General features: G+C 44.4%; 1 protein-coding gene across 1 annotated transcript; it reads left to right on the top strand.

Annotated features, from left to right (window-relative positions):
- The first annotated feature begins 3,835 nt into the window (after nucleotides 1-3,835).
- On the top strand, nucleotides 3,836-14,612 carry LOC132996917 (transmembrane protein 47-like). The gene is made up of 3 exons (XM_061067276.1): nucleotides 3,836-4,067; nucleotides 12,442-12,582; nucleotides 14,434-14,612. Exons 1-3 carry the CDS (start codon nucleotides 3,839-3,841, stop codon nucleotides 14,610-14,612), a joined length of 549 nt encoding a protein of 182 aa, XP_060923259.1. The 5' UTR covers nucleotides 3,836-3,838.
- The last annotated feature ends 4,114 nt before the right edge of the window (nucleotides 14,613-18,726 follow it).

Genomic DNA, 18,726 nt, shown 5'->3' on the forward strand with positions numbered 1-18,726 from the left:
TGGTGCTTTTACTCACGTGAAATACTTAAACACTTTATTCACCGGTGTAGATCAATGCCACACTGCACTGAGAAGTGTCTCCTGTGTCTCATCTGAACAGCGTCCTGCAGCCACTCAAGTGTCCTTGAGGAAGACACTGAGTCCCTCCACTCACAGGGATTCATTACTTTTTATTAGCAGGGCTTCGCTTTACATTTTTCTTTTGCCGTAATCTTCAGCCCTCTAACGGATTTTGGTGAACATGCAAACTGCAGGATGTCTCGTCTGACACGAGGTCGAGAGAGAAGCGTACATTCGCTCTCAGTGGAGATCAGGATGTGGTCACAGTGTGGAAGCATTTGATTTGTACATGAGCTGATTATCTTGTTTGACATGCAAATAATCGAATGTGGTTTTAATACCTCAAATATCTCATCTTGGTTTCTGATGTTGAGGACATGTTGAGGCCAATGAGCTCAGATTCAGGGGACAAAGTGATGGTTTAGGTTTCACACACCGACTGGTCAGTGTGTGCCCTCGTCCCAGGAGAAGCTCTTTATCTCAGCAGGCTCTCTGCCAACTCCCCGCTGTGCCGCTCGCTGCTGTCTGGAGTGTTTTGAAATAAGATAAAATACCTTTTGGAAGATGAAATTTGTTCTCCAAGCTGAAATATAATATTCGTTGCTCCCAGATTTTCTGCCTCTGTCGACTCAAGGAAAGTAAATGAATGTGTGTAAACAAACATGGACAGTAGCAGTGAGGTTCATATTAAATTTCAAATCTGGACTTCACTCAAAATGCCTGTTTGTGGACATTTTGGTTCAAACTTGGTGAATCCAGCCTCTTTATCTTCAAGCACCTCCTGAGGACACATCTACTCTGATAACACCTCCCCTCTGAACCCCTCTAACTCCTGATGGTCCTGTTCAGATCTCACTGTGCACTTCTCTACCTGACCTCAGGTGCTTTGTCTTATTGAACAGACTTCAAGGTCTCCATCCATCACTGAGTTCTTAGTGTCGTCTCTCTGCTGTGAATCACTTTAGATTTCTATCTCCATATATAATTATTAAAGTAATATTTAACATTTACAAAATATTTGAAAACATTTTCATTAGCAACTCTAGTTGATAAGTTGATATTTAGATTTTAGACGTTCTTCACAACGTTCTGCCTGTTCGTTCCCTTTCTGCTGCCTATCCCAGATTTTGAAGTGAAGCAGTAAAAGTTAACTCCAGGTGTGTGACAGCTTTTAACCAAACTCAACCTTCACCCTGAGAAGTTTTTCTCCTCTGTTCCGTGGTTCATGTCGGTCCTTGAGAAAAGCAGCAACAGCTCCCAATTCAATATTTCTTCTGTTCCCTTTCCTGCCGAGGACACACATGTGGTTCAATGAGTCAGCGGCTTCAGGACAGTGAGATCCAAGGATGTCCCAGCACATGGTTTTATATTAGAGTGCATAGTCTTACTGAGATGGGATCTATTGTACTTCTGCTCTCATGCTTTTCTGTTGCAGAGTGTGTAGCCCCCACCCTCCTAATAACTTTCACATGCTATATTAGTGAAGCCCTCAAGCTGAAATGTAAATATTCAGTTTGGATTCTTCATCTTCTTGTGTTTGAACTTCTACAGATTGGGATGTCGGGTGTTTTCTATTTACAGTGCGTGACTGTGGTTCTTCCTCTCGGAGGTTAGACAATCTCATTAGTTTGATATCAGAGTCATTTATTACACCACAGCAGCAGCAGACAACCATCTGGTGCTGTGTGTTAACAACAGGCCATCAAGGCAGAAACAATAATTAAAGAAAAGACACAGTCAATAAGCTGAGATTGGGACAAGGTGCCATGTTGACAGGAGGGACCCACCTCTAAGGGATCCAAGACCTTTGAGTGAGAGCTGCTGAGTTGTGAGATTTGTATTTAAAACTTGAATCCCAAAGAAATCTAAATCATTTGAACATTTTGTACATTTTATCTGTAGTTTGAGATTATTACCCTCCTCCCTACTGGGCAATTCAAAGGATCCGTTCATATTCCTCACCAGTGAGACAAAATGAAGGCGTGCAAGCACTTGTTTCGCTTCAGGCTGGACACATTTAGGTTGAAATCTCCGCTGCTCATCTCTGACTGTCCCTGGAGTTTTCCATCTGCTTACAATCAGCAGACTGTGCCCATACAAACTGGATCTGTCAGCTCATAAAGAACATTAATACATTTTGTCGAGTGCGTTCATTAATCCTCCACTGGAAATCAATAATGGAGTGGAAGTTGGACCTTAAAAACTCCCTTGATAAAGTTGCATTATGTTTACATCAAAAGCTTCAGAGAATTACCAACAGAATCACTTCACTTGCATAACAGCTCCTTGGTGTCATTTGTAATAGTTACTGGGTCTTAGATATTGGATTTCTAGGAAGTTTTTGATTTATTTTAAAAGAGAAACCTTAAGGGAAGACACAATATGCATTATGGCCAATACAGGCCAACCGCTGCAGTTTCAGTTTCTTCTGTAAATGAATATTTGTGCCAAATTTGATTGTGACCTTGACCTCTGACCTCCAAATTTGGTGTCTCTGGGATAAAACAGAGCCGAAGGTATTTCCTGCTGTGGATTACTCATCAACAATAAGTCTATTCATTAACACCTCTATCAATGCTCCCATCTCTTTCCCCTCTATCTGTTGCCCTCTCCTATCTTCTTCCTCTCTTCCTCCTCCTCATCATCACTCATTATGGTCCTGATGGAGAGTAAACAAGGCCATCGCTTCCTTCTATCTGTCTCTCCATCCCTCCTTCCTCTCTGGTTGAATACACAGCAGCTCGCCCTCCCTAAACCTGCTCACCTCTGCTTTGTCGGCCTCCCTCCTCTGTCTCATCTCTGGCTCTGGCATTAGCATGCAGAAGAAACAATAATATTCCTTCATGTGCCTCCCACTTCTCCTCCATCACTGTGTTTGCTCTGCCTCTCTCGTCTGCTGTTTGCTTCTCCGTCCACTGCAAAATTAATCCTTAACATAATCTAATATTGAATCTCAAAATCGAACTCTTTCTGCAGTCGCGGGGGAATAAAGGGCTAATAAGACAATTTATCTTGTTTCTAATGATCAATTTCCCTACATTACCGAGCTTTGCTTTAACAGTGAAGTCATCGTCCCTGTCTCGTAGTTTCAAGGTGACACTACTCACAGGCCTATAAACAAGACACAAATCTCAGAACACACTCAGTTCAATAAACTAAAGGCTTGTGACCAACAGGGATCTCGCTACTGGATATTTCTGTTGGAGTTTAAGATAAGATAAGATAATTATTATAAGTGCAACAATGGGGAAATTTGCAATATTCCAGCAGCAAGAGTCAAGTAAGTATGAGAATATGAGAATATGAGAATATGAGAATATGAGAATATGAACATTCAATAGATTGCACATGAGCCATTACACACATGTGATAGTCTCATGCAAAGTTGAAAGTGTGAACAAAAGGGAACTATTCTTTCGCACCATAATTACCAGCCTGTAGAGAAGGCTTAGAAATAACTCTGGGATTACGCGAGGGGATAAAAGCTACTGGATTTATATTGAAGTCAGATAAATAATAAATCCAAAGTGTGATATTGTTTAAAACACGAAACAAACCGAGGAATGCGTGATCTTTTTGTCTCTAGGACCCTGTAGCACCAGCTGGTCCCTGAGAGCCTTGACGTCAGCGCAGTGAACACAGAGGTCTCCGGTGCGCCACGGCGGCGGGCGGCTGCTGGGGGGGGGACAGGCAGATCCACATCCAGAGCAGATCCTCCTGCAGAGCAGATCCTCCCCGGGTGCGGAGCCTCTCCTCCTGCCTCCTCCTCCTCCTCACCATGTCCTCCGCGGTCCCGGACACGGAGGAGTCGGCGCGCAGCTCCCCGCTCACTCCGCTCAAACTGGTCGGACTGGTCTGCGTGTTCCTGGCTCTGTGTCTGGACGTGGGAGCCGTGATGAGCCCGGCGTGGGTCACCGCCGACGACCAGTACTACCTGTCCCTGTGGGAGTCCTGCTGGAAGCCGGCGAGCACCGAGAGCTGGCAGTGCAGCAGCACGCTGGGCTCAGGTAACTGGGGGGAGCTGGGTGGGTGGAGGGTGGGTGGAGGGGGGGTCCCAATGCATGCATGGAGCTTTTTAAAAGAGAGTAACACCCTGTCCCATGCAAACTGGACAGGGAGCTTTACAGTTCTGGCACAAAGAGTTGTTCTGATTGAGATGGAGCTGATGGAGATGATGGAGGGATGCTTCATCACCTGTAGAGGGGTAGAGGGAAACAAGCCATAGAGGGATAATGTCCTTTCCCAGTAGGGTGCCCCCCCCCCCACTGTCTCTATCCAACCATTTCAAAGCCTCATCCTGACAGTGACTCCACCGGGGATCTGCACATCCACTCTGGTGGAGGAGGTGAAGTGAAGGGATGTTCCTGCACTTCAAACAGAATCACACTCAAAGGAAGTTTAGGTGATTTGTTCCGAGCTTTTTGACTGTGAAGAGAAAACCGGATCAGAGATAGAAATGTAACTTTGGTGCAGGATTAACCGACTGCATCAGAGCGACAGACGCTCACAGCCTGCCCCCCCCTCTCAAAAAGCTGCAGGCATGTGACATTTGGGAAACATATGAACATGGGAGCACAAGTCACCGACGGGTCTGATGGGTTTGTGGAGAAATGGAGGTGGAGCGCCGGTGGGCTGCAAGATCTGTTAAATGTATCAAATCTGGCACAATTAGGTGATTAATCCAACAGAAATCAATAACAAATCTGATAATAAGTCAATTGCTTATGTCATTTTCAGCAATAATGCACAAATTTAGTTGTTCCAGCTTCTCAGAGTATTTTCCTTGGCTTGCGGCAGGTACAGCCCCAGATGAAAGTTTGATGTATGTAATTCATGTTTCAAATTAATGGTTAAAAAGCATTATGGCGTCTGAAAGGGTTTTTTAATCCAATCCTAAGACTATAAAACAAAATGATTAATTCACCAGAACATAGTCGTGGGTCCATTTAGAGAAATAAGAATAAAATATGAAGCCTTGGTCAGAAGTGATGCTCTTTATTCTCAGGCTCTTCACTTCCTAATAGTGACCATGTAGATGACTAATGCAGCAAAAGCACCTCCACCTCCACGGTGAAGCATGTGAGCTCTGCTGGGTGTTGTCCTACCGGCAGCTCATTAATTCATTTTTCAACGGAGGCGAAGGAAGAGGAGGTTAAAAAGAAAACGCTTGTGGTGCAAAGCTCGATCCGAAGCTCCTCCACGGCTCCTTCTGACTTCTTTATGATCCACCCCCTTCTTTTGTTGTCTAGATAGCGGCCTTGTTGCTGTGCCCGGGAGAGGACCTGCAGTTTGAGGGCAGGGCAGCAGAGGTAGATGTCGGATGTTGGTTGGGTTTCCAGGGAAACGGAGTTCATCAGCGTTTCTTTAATTGAGTGGAATTGGCTTCACTCAGTGTGACAGGAGGATCTGACTGATGCTAATTACTTAAGATGACACTTATCTATCTCTCCGTCTATATCCCTCTATCTCTAGCTCTCTATCTCGCTCTCTGTCCCTCCAGCCATCTTTACCACACACATATTTTTTCCAGACACACACACAAACACTCAGTCTGATTGTTTGTGTGTGTGTGTGTGTGTGTGTGTGTGTGTGTGTGTGTGTGTGTGTGTGTGTGTGTGTGTGTGTGTGTGTGTGTGTGTATCTGGATGCAAGTGAATGGCTGCAGTGTTTCCTTTTGTGTCTGTGTTTGTGACATACAGCCTGGGTGTCTGCATGTCAGTGCAAATTAGTGTGCGTGTGTGTGTGTGTGTGTCTGTTTGTGTGTGTGTGTGTGCCGATAGGAGGCTACCAAGTAGAGGAGACCTATTTCTGGACAGTCTCCTCTGAAGCCCAGCTGAATATTTCATGTCACTCTCTGATTTCTCTGTTGTTGCATGTCTGCACCTTCTCTCCTAAGACTCACACAGACTCACACAGACTCACACACACTAACACACTGACACTGACACAGGCACAATTTGTGACCGCAACTCTCAGCCCTTCCTTTCTTTCTGTCCCTCTCACACACTCATTCACACTCACACACACACACACACACATCCAGTCTCCAGACCAGGACTCCCTAATTAGGTGTCTTGGCGCTGCGGGTGTGTGTTGGCGTGTAAGTGTGTGAGCCTTACCAATGCACACACTGATGTTAAAAAATAAATCACTCCCTGTTTGGCCAGCTCCCCTCGGCTTGTTCCAGAGACAGAGACAGACCAAAGCAGCCGTTACTTTTAATTTAGCTCTTCCTTTCCATTCAGTGTGACAGTGCTGCCCCTGCTGGAGTTCGCAGGTACTCAGTGGTTTGCTATTGGAACATCAGCAAGGGGAGGTTTGATCCTCCCGGGCCCCCGTACCGCTGTAAGAAGAGAAAGATCAATATCCAAATTGGATTCCTTTTTTCCCAGTGCCCCTAAGGCCCAGTCACACCAGCTTTTAGAATTCCGAACCTTTGTGGCGATTGTTATACGTTCCAGGGGAATCACCAGGATTAGCAGATCAGTGGGTTTGCTCGTGGGGCTGAGTCAAATCTGCTTGAAATTTTAAAGTTAAAGTTTGTACGAAACAAGTTTCACTGGAAAATAAGATAAAGAAAAACAGCATGCATTGTGTAATCCTCAGTTTCCCCTCTAAAAACAAACCGCAAAACACGTTATATTCGATTACCTTATACCAGCAAGAATAACAACACTTCAACGCACCGTAGCTGTTTAAACAACTCTACAGGAGGAAATCGTGAGAAAAACTGATGTTTAACCAAGAAACTCATTAAAACCAGGAACTTCAGAGCCTAATTGAGTCAAATGAAGTAATTAGACGAGGTGTAAAGTGGCCTCGGGTCTCTTAAGAGCTGAGGAACACCATGGTGAGATGGATGAGGGAGCAAGTTCCTCAGGTTCCATGAATCTGGCCTCGCCTCCATCGACAAGCAGTAGAGAAACTCTGTTCAGTTGAGTTCTGTGATCGTTTAATACCTCAGTCGGCGTGAGAAATAATTTATTCACAACAGCAGCCTCTAATTAATTTAACTGAAGAAAACGAAGGCACAAAGCAGAGTTTTTTATTTTAATTGCAATTTTAGATGCAAATCACATTTCTCTGCATTTCACCTTGTAGCTGTTTCTTGTATTTTTTTGAAAGTACAGTTGTGTAAGATAGTATTTACACACACACACACACACTCACACACACACAAACACACACATAATTTACACCTGTAAGCCAGCTCACTCTCCTTTTCTCTTTATTCTCTCTCAGCCTCACAGTAAATCCCTTCTTCTCCTCCTCCCACAGACTTAGCAGCAAACATAATATTCTCCTTCATTCATTCCTCCTATTGTTCCTTTTAGCATCTTCCTCCCTCCAACCTGCTCTTCACCTCTTCCTCCTCCTGTCTTTCTTTTGCCTCTGTTTCTCCGTCTCTCTCTCTTTTTTTTAACAACTACTTCTACCACCAATAGCTCTGTCATTCATTTGACCTTGAGAGAAGATTTCCCGGACTCACTGTCGGATTTGGTTTCAACCTGACACCATAAAACCACCACCTCTCTCGCTCTCTCTCTCTCTCTCTCTCTCTCTCTCTCTCTCTCTCTCTCTCTCTCTCTCTCTCTCTCTCTCTCTCTCTCGCTCTCTCTCTCTCTCTCACAAGATATGTCGTTAATTTGACCAAGGATTACAAAGATATGTTTTTTTTTACAGCATATTAACTCATTAATTTTTACAACTATGAATCTAAATGACTGAAGACACACTCAGATTCATGATTTTAAATGAATGTTGAGCAGTGGTGTAGGTTCTAGCCCGTCTGCTCCCCTGTTCTCTGGTCTTTGTTGTCACCGATTTGAGGTGATTCACCATCGAAGCCCCAGAACTCTTCTGATTGTTGACTTCTCGCTCTCTGCCCCTCTCATCCTTCACTATCAGGCTATCGATCCATCCACCGCTTTTCTCCCAGCCCTTCATCTGTGCTCCTAAACGAATTGTCTTTTGTCTCGGTCCTCAGTCCTGCTCCCAGCTTTTCATCTCCTTTTCTGTTTGTCATTCATTTTCCCCTCCTGTCTTCCTCCCTTCCCCACCTCCTTTCTCCTTCTCTTCCCTGAGGGCTTCATTGTTACATTTCTAATGTTAATCATATCCCCTTTGTAATTTCACCATCCTCAGCCCTCTCCATCTCCGTTTCTCAGTTCCATTTTCTCCAGGGTCAAACCTTCTCTCCCTCCTCCTTCTCATCCTCTCCCTCTTCACCTCCTCCCTCACCTCCTTCATCCCCTCCTTTCCTATGACTCCATCTCTCCTCCCAGTGAGGCCCCAGAGACACCCCGTTCTATTTGTAGCCGCTGAACGAGGAATGGGAAATGATGTGGCATTCAGTTCTGTGGCAGACAGACAGGGGAATAGCAAGGAACCCACAGCCCCCCCCCCCCCCGTCTGCCAGAGCCAAACCACACACACACCACACACACACCACACACACACACACACACACACACACACACACCACACACACACCACACACACACACACACACCACACACACAAAGGGATGTGCATGTGCCCAGACAAATAGATCTGCAGCAGCATATAAAAACCTGTTCTCTTAAACAATTGTATTATCTTCAATATATATTATTTATTCCTTCTATGATTTCTTTCCCCATCTGCCACATTCATTTGGCTCATTAGCTTCTAAGAATTAAAATAATAGGTTGGATCTTCTGTGTGAAAAAAACTATATTAGACTGTTAATAAATTAGTATCACGTAATTAACACAAACCCCAAAAAGATATGTAGATACTTGAGTCTCTGTTTTTCCATCCTTCCATTTGAACTAATAAGCTTTTCTTTTAAAGTTAATCTTCAATTTTTATAAATTTGTTTAATTTGAATTGCAGATTTTAATTAAATTCAAACGATGAATCTAGAGTCTGCTTGGTCTTGATTGGTAATTTGGTGCCTTGTCGTTTCATCCCTTCTGCTTCCGAAAGAGCAAACCAGCTCTCTGTCCTTTCAGGGGAAGCTGAGTATGAAAACCTGATGGACCAGCTGAGCCTCCTGCGAGCTTGGTTTTCACTCTGCGCCTCCATCCCTCCACCTCCATCCCTCCATCCCTCCATCCCTCCATCCCTCCACCTCCATCCTTCCACTCATGCATATCTAGTTGCGTTTCTGATACAGGACGAGTTTTGGGGCATCTCTCAGGGGGCATCGGATTTACCTCAGTCTAGTGATTCCTTGTTTTTCTTTCGCTTGAAGGGCCAACCTAAAAGAACAGATCCGACATTTTCATGTCATCCTTGTTGCCAGGAAAGGTGTTTGTCCAGATGCCGTCCTATCAGCGACATCTTTCAAACTGCTTTTAAGTTGCTTTATAATTTTATAATACAGTTCCTCATATATCTGTATCTCTCCCTCCTTCCTTCTGCTCTCTACCGCTCTCAATAATCCTTCCTTCCCACTTGCTCATCTTTAATTTCCTCCCTCTTTCTCTGCCTATCACTATCAATCTCTGCATCTCATCTCCTCGCTCCCTCTAAATCTCTCATCTCTCCTTACCTCTCTCCTCCTCCATCCGTCGTTCATTCCACATTAGAGCAGTAAATTTAGGCATTGGCTGTATTTATACATTATGCGTAGTGAAATAAAAAAGATGAATTCACATAAATAGCTCTGCAGTGAAGCAATCTGCTGTGCAGTGGCTTTGGCTCCACACCCACAGATCCACTTCTCTGACAGATGTGCTTCATCTATGTTTTATCCAGAGCTTGCAGTTCGATGTGTATCTCTTAGAAGCCAGTGTCTGTCCTTAAGGAGTACAGATTATTTAAGTCCTGTGTTGTGTATGATAGCCCTCTCAGGTTTGGTGGTGTTGGGGTTTTACAGCAGCTCACATTAGCCTGCCGATTTGACAGCCCCACATCGGATCACAGCGTGAGGGCTGACAGGTGGAAGAAAAGGTCAGAGAAACAGCCAGAGCTTTTCTCCCTGTGGATTAAATGACAAGACGTGTGAGTCCTGCTCTCTCCTTTCCTGTGTGGAGCATGGATGAGCCTTAAAAGCTTCACTATCATATCTTTCATTTAGTCTCAATCGGTTTGCTGGCCTCCGTGTTTGCAGAAGCAAATTAAAGTTTTTATTGCCCTACTAAATATATTCAGAAAGAAAGTGGTGAGAATTTTCATTTTGTGTTATTTGCACAAATTGGACTGATGGAAAATTTGTGCAGTCTCTGTTTATTAACCCCAAATAGTCCATGTACCAACTGGACAGATTTTAGCAGTGTGTGTGTGTGTGTGTGTTTGTGTGTGTGTGTGTGTGTGTGTGTGTGTGTGTGTGTGTGTGTGTGTGTGTGTGTGTGTGTGTGTGTGTGTGTGTCTCACTGCAAGCCGAGCAGCTGACGAGCAGGAGACTCGCTGCTGCTCATGAACGTGACTCACAGGTTCTTCTTCTTCTCTCTGCAGGTGGGCAGCGGCCCGGGAGTCGGCTTCAACGTCAACGTTGCCTTTACTTTACTTGTGTGTGTGTGTGTGTGTGTGTGTGTGTGTGTGTGTGTGTGTGTGTGTGTTTGTGTGTGTGTGTGTGTGTGTGTGTGTGTGTGTGTGTGACGGCTCAGCTCAGTCTCAGAGCTCACCAGGAACTCCACTTCTTTCTCTTCTTTCTCTTCATGTGTCTCACACTTTTTCTCTTGTCTCTGTATGTTTATGATGTAATTCTTGGTTCATGAAGCCCTGGGATACGTGTCGGCTTTTTTGGCTCAAGTTAAAACATTTCCAGCTCCTCGCGTCTTTGTTTGACGAGACTTATATTTCATGTTGACATCTCGTGTCTTCGTTCTCCTTGTGTTAACTTGTGCAGAGTATAAAACCTGCGCTGGCTGAGCACCGCTGCTGAATACGCACAAACGTTGACATTGATGCAATATTTGCTCCCAAGTTTGTGTGTGACTTTGTAAATTAGTTTGTATCTGTGAGTGTGTGTGTGTGTGTATGTGTGTGTGGGCTAGTTCAGTGCTCTCCCTCTCTCTCTCTCTCTCTCTCTCTCTCTATATATATATACGTACATGCAGAGATACTTTTGACAACATGCCAGCAAAGCTCTTTAGCTGAAGCTTTTTGGCAGCTCAGGTATACTAAGTGCTTTCTCTCTTCATTACTTTCACTCGGCACTGCTCTGTCCCCAGTCCCTTCACCCTCCTCCTCCTCACCCCCTCTCTCCCCCTCTGCCTTCACCCTCCTCCTCCTCCTCCTCCTCCTCCTCCTCCTCCTCCTCCTCCTCCTCCTCCTCCTCCTCCTCCTCCTCCTCTTCCTCCTTCTCCTGTTGGCATTTCTTTTCATGCTGCCCTCTCTCCGTCCTTGTAACATTATGCCAGCGCCCCTCCACCCCCGCATGTGTCTCCTCTCTTATCCCCCCCCCCCCATCACCCTCTCGGAGATGCTCTCCACCATGTTGCCACTGAGCCTCTCTTCATTTAACTTGTCTCTCCTGTTTTTCCTCAGTTCCCCCTGCCCTCCTTGATTCCCTCTGTTTTTTTTGTGCACTTCTATTTACTCATTTGTTCCTCAATTGCTTTTATACGTCCTCCTGCTCTCCTTTCTCCCCTTCATTCATTCACCTTCCATCGTTCTTTTCATCTATCTGCTTCTCAGACCTTGCCTCCTGAGCTTCCTTCCTTCCTTCCACTGGCTGTTTAAACCTCATTCCCTCTTTTCTTTTACACGATATGTCATCACTTCCTTTTCATACCTTTATTCTCCCCTTTCTTATGTTTCTCCATTCTAACTTCCTGGCTTAATCTCTTTCCTTCTAAACCTCTTCATCTATTCCATCCTCCTTCACTCTTCCCTTTACCTTCCACCATTTCCTTCTTTCCACCTTTCCATTGCACTCATTCTTTCCTTTTCTCACCCCCCTTTCTTCTTTATTACCTTCCCTTGCAAACCATCCTTCCTTAACTCTCCAATCTTTCCATGCATCCTTAAATTCTCACCTCCTATTTATGACCTTTTTCGTGTCCTCCTTCTCTTGTTCCTTCCATATCCCTTTCTTTTCTTTCCTCCATGTGCTTTAACTTTCTGTCATAAATATACTCCCATTGTTATTGTTCATTCCTCCCTCTCTGATGCCTCTAACACTCCTTCTCTCCCTGATCAACATACTCTGTAAAGGCAGTAATATAGTAAATGTCAAATCAAATAATGCGTGGCTCTGTCTCTCCTCCCAGGTCACCATCAAGGTCTTGTGCATTTCATTTTTAGCTCCGGTATACATATTGCATTTATTCATGAATGTAAACTAAATGTTTATCCTTTGCTTTGAGGTCACTCTTTTCTTCCTACGTCTCTTAACCATGTTTTCTGTCCATCTTCCTCCTCTCTCCCCGCCCCTCCTGCCCTGCCCAGACTGGCAGGTTGCTACACTGGCCCTGTTGCTAGGGGGTGGAGCCCTGGTGCTGATGTCATTCCTGGTCGCTCTGGTGTCCGTGTGCATCGGGACGAGACGGCGATTTTACGCACCCGTCGCTTTCATGCTCTTCGCTGCAGGTCAGTGCACACATGAGCACCAGAACTGTCCAGACACAATCACAGCAGTCCTGGGTTAAAGGCCACTCATTCATTATGCACTAAAATACTCTGCTGAGTCACTCACACACACAAACAGATTACTTAATTAACCAATTTAGACAAGGTAACTGGAAGGTTGCAGGGTAATCACATTGAAAACTGACATGCATTTAAATGATAATCCTCACTTACTGATTAAAAAGGCACACAGACTGCACGCTCACATTCTCATTCACAATCCCTCTCGCCCTCAAACTCATTTAGACAAAAACCTATTTTTATGATTGGAGCCCGGCCGGGTCGCAGCGGGCGTCACGCCGGTCCGTTTAATTTCCCCTGTCAGCCCCAATCTGGAATTGGACAACTGTGAAGTTTCTACATTCTCACCTCCCAGAATAATATGAAACTGTCATTTTTCTTTTAGAGGAATGTTTGGTTTTCCATGTGTTGCCTGTGAAAGGGGCTTTCTCAATCTCACTGTGCAAACCACAGAAGCAAAACCCGGCACTAAAGTGGAAATAACTTAGAAGGATTGTGCAGAGATTTAGAGACGCATTGTGATTTGTCATTAACTGGAACTTTTCTTATCCTGAAAAATGCTCTCAAAGTGTGTGTGAAAATGAAAATGAAAAGCGTGAAAGAACGAGAATTAAACATCCACATTGTTTCTGGATTGACATTTGACTGCTCCTTCAAATAGAATCATTTTGCATGCTGCAGAGATTGAGAAGCGTGAAGTAGGAGTGCAAGTGGTTCTGCATGTAATATACTTATAGTTATATATTTTATGTCTTTAATTAAGTCTCCAGGATGCTGCTGGAAGTTTTGGTATTTCAACACAAACTCTAAAGAGGTGCTTCATTATTTTAATAATATCATAATTTGATATCATTTTAGAGCTTGGGAAACAGAGATCAGAGATTGATGAATAATTGAACATATACAAACAAACAGTAAAAACTGTTTTGACCATAACCAGAGAGGGAGAAAATAGTAAAGAGTGTTTTTTGGGTGGACTATAAAGCGTCCCCCAGTGAACGATAGATCACATACTCACTTCCTAACAAGCAGCCACCTCTTTAAGGCTTATTTTTCACGCCGCCTGTGTTCATATTTGTGTTTTGGTGAAATTATGCAGCCCGTGTATTTAGATTTTCATGCAGGAAAGTGCCAGAGCTTGTTTGTGTTCCCGCAAGATGAATTCCCTTTGAAGTAATAATGATTGATGGCTTCTCCTGTGTTGTGCTGCCATCCATTTCCCCCCCCCCCCATCCTTTTACTTTCACCTTCCCTCATCCCTCCATCCCTTTCTTTCCACCCTTTTGTCCAACTCTGAACCTTTTGATCAAGTTTTATTTATTCAGTCTTTCCACAATGTGCTCCACGAGCTGAAGGACTCTTCCTCAGGTCATGCAGATCTTTTCTCCACCTAGTTGATGCTCTAGTATCTCTTATTTGCTTGGTACATGACTGCTATAAAAAAAAGGAAAAAATGTACGTGACCAAATCCCATGAAGCCAAAACTCATTAAACTTTACAGGAGACCCATTTCACATCAGAGAGAGTTTGTTCTGAACGTTCTTTGTGATTCAATTATTAATCAAGGAAGTAGAGATAAAATATTGACACCCTACAGGGAAACACATCATGTTGAAGCTTTCAAAACAACAAAACTTTGAAATGTGATTCATCCATGCACATTAATCTGAGGTTAAACTGATCAGCATAACCTCGGACACGACAAGACAAGACATTCTAGTTTTTTTCTGTAGTTGTTGTTTCAAGCAACACAACTTTCCCTTGTAGTAATCCCTTCTGTGTCTCCTCCAGTCGTCCTCCAGGCCTGCAGCTTGGTCCTCTACCCCATCAAGTTCATCGAGAGCATCAACCTGAGGATCTACCACGAGTTCAACTGGGGCTACGGCCTGGCCTGGGGTGGGACCATCTTCTCCTTCGGCGGGGGAATCCTGTACTGCCTCAATCCCAAGAACTACGAGGAGTACTATTAGGTCGGATTCAAGGTGGACACTCGACAGATACATACCAGGAGGGGTGTTCAGGGGGTTGGGGGGGGGGTGGAGTTTGTGTGGGTGGTGATGGTGGTGGGGCAACTTTTAAAGGTTCAGTTCCCAAGAACTGTGAGGAGTACTGTTCATTGGATTACTGTCTGGAGATTTATTTTCTTGCAGCCAAAAAGTCATCAGGCCTGTCCTGGGCAGGGGTGGGGGGGACGGGAAGGGGTCTTACTGGTTTACTCCAAGGACTCGGGACACAGCTGGGACACACTGGAAACCATCTTCTTTGTGAAACGAAACAACAAGAGCGGCTGGATGTTTGTCACCAGTGAAAACCCACTACTGAAGAAACAAGATGTCAGACTGGGAGGCTTTTACCGCACGTTTACACCTGCATGCACATGCAAAAAGAAATGTATATCTTCACCTGTTAACATCAAATTCTTGTGCTTGACATCTTCAAAAAGCCCCGGACCCTTGCTCCATCTGTACATCATCATCATCACCATCATCCTCATCATCAGTGGCACTGAGAGTTGTTTCCAAACGTCCTCTGGAGTTTCTTCAACTTTCTCAAGGACGTAGAAGAGGCTAGAGTTGAGCCTCATAAGACAGATAGATTACTCTCCTGGGGGGGGAGCTAAGAGAGGGGAATAAAATGAAGACACCCGATCAATATTCTGTTATCGAACCACTTCTCTGTTAGTGTGGCAAACCACAGGGTGTGCACGGGCGGCTGTCAGGACCGATCAGCCCTGGCCCGAGGTGTGAGACGGAGCCGCCTCCCGGGTTCTGCTGGATTCAGGTTCCTGTTGAGGGAAGTGTTTATTCGGAGCCTCCTTCCTCCTCTGGTGCAGCACGATGAAGTGTCCTCTCTGTGGCCATGTTTACATGCACAACAGTGGTGTACGAGAGTTCAGATTTATGAATCTTAAGTGGCCGTCTCAGCTGGAGGGAGAGAGAAGTCGCAGATTGCAACCAACTGAATTACCGTTGTCATTCTGAGGTACCAAAAACAGAATGATTCTCAGTTTCAAGTCATGATACATTCATGAAAACACAACTATGAATATCCCTAGATTATACACACTGGTCATTTAAGTGTTTCTAATTCAGAAATCACTGTATCATCTGAAAATAAAGTTCATTCATAATAACGGCAAAGCCTTCCTTTCAGAATGAGCAATCAGTGCATTACTATATGCATGTAAACACAGCCACTGAAGCTGACTATTTATAAACCACAGCAGTGTATCTAGGCCACGTTTCATTAACAGTAAATTGCTCTCTCCTTGTCTGCAGTAAATGTCAGGGATCAGTGGAGGAAGCGCCTGGCAAGCAGCTGCCGGCTCGGAGAGAGCAAATGTCAAATGTCGCCGTGGATGGCTGCTTGTACAGATATCGACAATAAGTATTGTTTTGTGGCATCACGTCCTTTCAGTAAAAGATCATCCGACAGAAGCTGCGTAATTGAACATAAACAGTGTTTATCTGGTTTCCACTGGCCTCAGAGTTTGGCTCTAATCAGCTGTAGTTTGGGTGTTCGCCAAGGATCCAGCGTAATTCCTGGACGGAGCCAGTGTTGTAACTTCTAAGCTGATTTTGAACTCGAGATTGGGCGATAAAACAGGCAGATGCTGCTATTTTTATCTGTTGTTTTACAAAAACATAGTGTTCTCAGCTCCCCTGTGTGCTGAATTACTTTCCCTCACCCCGTGACCTCCATCCGGCATTCAAAACACAGTCTGTAATTTCACTAGTGCACCAGGGAGCCAGAATGTAAAATATGACATTTTGGAAATACAAACGGTATCTTTATCTGTCCTCGCAGTTCTCTCATATTCGCTGCGGCGCTGACAAGCACCCGTCACCCCAAAATAGGATCTAGGCTTCCTCCCTGGCCACCTTAATAAGAAGTGGACGTGTGCAGCCACCGTACGACTGGTGCAGCAGGCAGACGTCCATCTGTTTTATAGGAAGTGACACGACAGACAAATCAACTCCTCTGTTGTTGATGATGAAAAGTTGTGTTTGTCTTTCTGCCTGTCAGTACAACACTACTACTGAGATCTGATGTGACGTTCAGGTGACAGTGTAGTTTACTGCCTCTATTTACAGTCTGTCAATAAAATACTTACTGAGATCAATTACAAAACCTTTACACTATACATGTTGGAAATTAGGGTTATACAATGTTAATTGCAGCTCTTAAGAGAGGAATTCATTTGACTAATCACTGAGCACCGATTGAATAATGTTGACCTCCAGTAAACCTGTGAGAAATGAGAGGTAACAGTGCAATTAGATCTGAACTGTTTGTTGTGTTATACTGAAGGAAGAAAACAACATCGCTGGAGGAGATCTAATAAGTTATTATTTTTAAATGATTTTAAATAAGGAGGATTTATTGATTATTGATATCAGGAATGTCACCAGAGTTTCAGAATCCCACGGAAGGTTGAAACTGAGTCTTCCCCACAACTCTCTTTCCTATTTAACATCTTTGTGACTGACACACCTGCCATCTGTGACCCAACCTGCACCTTCTTTGAAAATCACTTTCTCTTGGCATCTTCATACCAGATCAGATCCGATGTGGAGGCATCTGTTTTCCTCACTCTTACAAATGTCAAAGTTGAAAAAGACCTGTCCTAGCTGCAGGGGGTGACTGGGAGAGTAGGAGCTGGTATATCGTATCTCAAGGTGCAACCTGTGATCCAAGAGCTTGTGCTCCATCAGCTGCTGAAGCTGAGGGGTCTCCTCACTTGTGGACTTTGTGAGACGATCTCTGTCAATCTGAGACGCTGTGAAGTGTCAGGACTGAATCCATCAGAGACGCTCTGCTCATATCAAGTGTTTCAAAGAAGAAGTTCTGCTGGCTGTCATCTTTCCTCCTTTAGATCTTCCTTCTCCTCCTTGCCTCCCGATGAGCATTGATCTCTGATGCAACCGATTTGAGACCATTGATGTGCAATCACACTCAAGTTCTAAAGCTGAGCAGATGTCTGCACCCCAGAATCAGATCACTCACCATCACAGCTCCATATTTAACATGTATTTGTTAAGCACTTCCAGTGTAATTTGTCATTCTCGATATAGCAACTCCTAAACATTAATTTGTTACTTCCTCTTCCCCTGCACTTACCTAGCACAGTGTGTATTTCATTGCTTCTCACAGACAAACTATTTACACTGCAATTTTTCCAAGCTGTAATCTGGAGCATTAATGGACGTGGTGGAGAGTGAATCCACTTAATCTCACTTTACAGGCTCTTCCAGGCAGCCGTGAACCTCCTGCTGTAAAGTCACTGTGTGTTTACCCTCAGCTGATGGACGTCAGGTGAAAATAGGCAACAAGGTCACCAGAGTCCCTCAGCGTCCCCCGAGCACTGAGTGAAAAACAGAGAGAGTGCCCACTTTTACAGCCAGGATTCCATTATTCATACCGAGCTATGTGGGTCAGCGGGTGCACTTCAGCACGCTAAGTTTCAAAGATGTCCCTGCTGGTCGCTGACTGAGGGGGGGGGGGAGGCTCCAGTTAATCAGTTTCTGCCTTTGGTTGGTCACTAGATTTGTTTTTGGCAGCGCTCCGTGTCACATGACTCGCTGTGTTGTCGCTCCGGAGGGAACAGAAGCCCTGAAACGATGGACTGGAACAGAGATCATCACCACCAGTATGATGCTCAGCACGGACGCTACTGTATTTAATACTGTACGATCACAGCTTAGTGAGAGTGTTTTTTGTTACCTAGAAACGTCTCTGTGCTTTGGTGGTATAGAGGGGCCTTAGGCACTAACACTGTAACAGACCTGGGCTCAAACATACAGGAATGGTTTCAATATATCCTCATCCTCGTACCGGAAGGACTAAAATAACAGTTTCATACTTTAAATATATTATTTCAAGTATAATAAAATGTTCCTGATTTGCAGTATCTTAGTATTTTTAGATACAAACGCTCTTAAATGGGGATAACTCCTCTGCCAGATATTTCCAGATGAAAGACTTCCTGCTTTGTTGTGTACTAGTTGTAACATTGTGCAGATGTTTCATTCACACATCTTTAATCCCAGAGGTGGCAGAGCAGAAAACAAACTGTCGCTGCAT

Source organism: Limanda limanda, chromosome 23, assembly GCF_963576545.1.
Source record: "Limanda limanda chromosome 23, fLimLim1.1, whole genome shotgun sequence".
Classification (NCBI taxonomy): Eukaryota; Metazoa; Chordata; class Actinopteri; order Pleuronectiformes; family Pleuronectidae; genus Limanda; species Limanda limanda.